The sequence below is a fragment of the Sesamum indicum genome, linkage group LG5, assembly GCF_000512975.1.
Source record: "Sesamum indicum cultivar Zhongzhi No. 13 linkage group LG5, S_indicum_v1.0, whole genome shotgun sequence".
Classification (NCBI taxonomy): Eukaryota; Viridiplantae; Streptophyta; class Magnoliopsida; order Lamiales; family Pedaliaceae; genus Sesamum; species Sesamum indicum.
Genome location: NC_026149.1, coordinates 4,952,812 through 4,956,087, shown reverse-complemented (window position 1 = coordinate 4,956,087; position 3,276 = coordinate 4,952,812). Strand labels below are relative to the sequence as shown.

The following is a 3,276-nucleotide window of genomic DNA, read 5'->3' as shown; positions in this document are numbered from 1 at the left end:
TAAAATAAATATTAATATAAACTATTTAATTATGTTTACCAAAATATGAAATACATAATATAAGAAAAGTAAATTTTTAAATATTTAATTAAATATAATATAAAACTATAAGTATAAAATATTATATAATAGTGTATATATATACCAATATATTATTGTATTCTATATTTTCGATATGCATGCAAATAAAGTATATATATATATACAATAAGTATTTCTTTAAAAAATTAAATATATGAAAACATCAACAATAGAAATTATAAATTTATAATTAAGTTAATATTTCAAAATAATATTTATTTAATTAGTTTTTTTTTAATTTTAAAATTTTATTACTTACAAAATATATAAATGAGTAATAAAGTTTAATTTGATTCAATTCCTTTTTTATTCTTATAGCATATTAAATATAGGAATGTTATATCAAAATCATTGAATTCATACTTTTATTTTATTTCTAAATTTATTCCATTCTTTCCAAATTTATTTTTACATACAAATCACATCCTAAATAAGAATTTAAATTTAAATTTCATAGAATGGACTTTATAGTAACCCCCAACAGCTACTTCCATCAAATAAATTAATATTTAAAGAAAAGAAAAAACATTTCACTTTGGACCACACTTGGCTCATGCTAAACCACTTGTAGGGAGCGTGTCGCTCACTCTCCGTTGACCAAAAGAAACTTGGTGTCTTCTTTTCAGCACTTCTGCGCCAAACTTGAACTGCTACTATTGTTTTGCTTCGTAACCTAATTATTTTATGACCAACAACGTCTTAGTCATTCAAATTGTAGCCCCACGTCAATAAATTTGAAGTTATGAATTCGAAATCATCGAATGTGAACGTGATATCTTAATCTATCGTAATTTATTTATTGATTTGTTATTATATTGGTATATTAATCAAATCGGCATTTATATTATTTATTTTCTCAATTTATTAAAATATTGGTATAATAATATCATTACTATTTCTATTAAAAAAACCTAATTACTTTATGATGATTTTTAATTTAGATCGATCGAGTATGATCTAATCAATTAAATAAAAAGGCACAATACACAATTACCATATTAATCATATTAAAGATAAATAATTAATTATATTATATAGTTAGATATGATCTGAATATTCTTTTTTTTACACTTTCTTTAACCACTCTCCATCATATGGAGTATTGCCCACTTCTCTCCATATATAGACCTATATATATATGTATATATAGCTCCCTCACTCATTCTCACTTGTAAAGCAACCAAGGCACCAAGCATATCTCTCTCTCTCTCTCTCTCTCTCTCTCTAGAAAAACAAGATCATTTGAAGATGGAAATTGAGAAAAGCCCAGCAGAAATAGCCAAGAAACTGTGGAACATAGTGAGAATAGTGTTGTACATGATGAGGAAAAGCCTAGCAAAGACCAAAATCATGCTTGACCTCCAAATGCTTCTTAAGAGAGGCAAAATAGCAAGCAAGGCTGCCATAGGCAACCTCATGCTCCACCACCACCACCACAACTACTACTCCGCCCTCACTTGTCGATCCAACGACGTAACCACCTCCTTCGTCTCCCCCCGAGAGTACGAATTCAGCTGCAGCAACAGCCCCGCCTACGGCCCATCAAAGCGTAGAAACCACGTCAACCGCCACCACCAACCGGATCATGACCTCAAGGTAATGCACAAGGTGTTGGACATTTTGAACCGTTACGACGTCGTGGAGGCGTCCCCCCTGCCGGGGTTTGGACGTAGCCCGGTCGGGCGGCAGCTGAGGGTGACGGACTCACCGTTCCCCCTAAAGGATCCGGAGGAGAACCAGCAGGTGGATAGGGATTGTGAAGAGTTCATCAACAAGTTCTACAAGGATTTGAAGAATCAAAAGAGGATAGCTGCGCTGGAGTCCCCATCGCCATACCACTTATGGGCCAGATGAAGAAGAATTGATGAAGGCCAATAAATTCTGTGCTGCTATTCATTAAATTTTCACATTGTTGTTCATGTTCATGTTCATGATCACGGCCTCTAGGGTTTACGTGGTCCGCAACATTAAGACCAATCAATATGCGCCACAAACTTACAGCCTTCGACATCGTACAAGGTCACGTGACTTGTGCATGACAACATCATTTTTCTTTTGGGTGGGGGTGAAGTTGAGAGGGAGGACGAGCGCTGTTTTTTTACTGAATTTCGACAGTAATTCCAACTCTTGGGATAGGGTTATATTTTCCTTTGTATTTTGATGTTGAATTCTCTTCTTGGCTATGTTGTTGGTATTTGTATATGTTATGATCATGTGATGGTGAAAAATTAAATAAAAAGTTTCACTTTTGGGTTTCTATTAATTACGATTATATCTTAAGATAATTAATTCGCATAGGTAGATGACGTTTGGTCACTTTTTGGGCATTAGTTTATACCTCTCATGAGTGTTGGGTGATTACTTTTTCTTTTTCTTTTGATAATTTGAGTTAAGAGTTTTGTATTTGTTACTTTATTTTATTATTAAAAGAAAAAGATTTGTATTTAATATATTTTATTTTAATTTGTTTATGATAAGGATATGTACGACCAATAAAGTCTTAAGCGAGTAGTGGCTTAATATATTTTGGTTCCGGATAATTTTATTTTTCGCGCTCAAAGTATACCTCTTTTTCAATTTGGTATCCCAAATTTTCAAGTCATTAGATTTAGTACCAAAAACTTTTAATTTTCATCGATATGAGTACCCTCGTTTAGGTTGACAGTTAAAACAAACGATCAATCCAATTTTGAAGGTAAAATTAGGTGGGATCTTGTTTATATAAGGACATGTTTGGCTGTCATTTTATTCAACACACAAAATTAATTTTAATTTTATAATTAAGGATAATAATGTAAAGAAAAAATAGTCATGTAACTTTTTTATATTTTGCAATTTTAATGCTTCCGGTAACGGATCTTGCAAAAATTGTTGGAATAAATCATGTGCCACGTCATTATTTTCTTAAATTTTCATCCATGTTGACTAAAGTGAACCAATCAGAACAATAGCCCTAATTTAAATGAACTACGTGAGACGCACATGATTTATTCCAGCGACATTCGCAAAATCCAGCATCATAAGGACCAAAACTGCAATGTCACAAAGTTATAGGACTTTTTTACAAATTTAGAAAGATAAAAGATAAAAATACTAAAGTGCAAAAATTACAGAACCAAATATATGTTTAAGCCACCTAGTAATTGAAGTTTAGGTCTTATGAATAAGTTCGAGATTATAAATTTGAATATCACT

General features: G+C 31.7%; 1 protein-coding gene across 1 annotated transcript; it reads left to right on the top strand.

Annotated features, from left to right (window-relative positions):
* On the top strand, positions 1,239–2,344 carry LOC105162053. The gene has a single exon (XM_011079958.2). It carries the CDS (start codon positions 1,330–1,332, stop codon positions 1,933–1,935), a length of 606 nt encoding a protein of 201 aa, XP_011078260.1. The 5' UTR covers positions 1,239–1,329; the 3' UTR covers positions 1,936–2,344.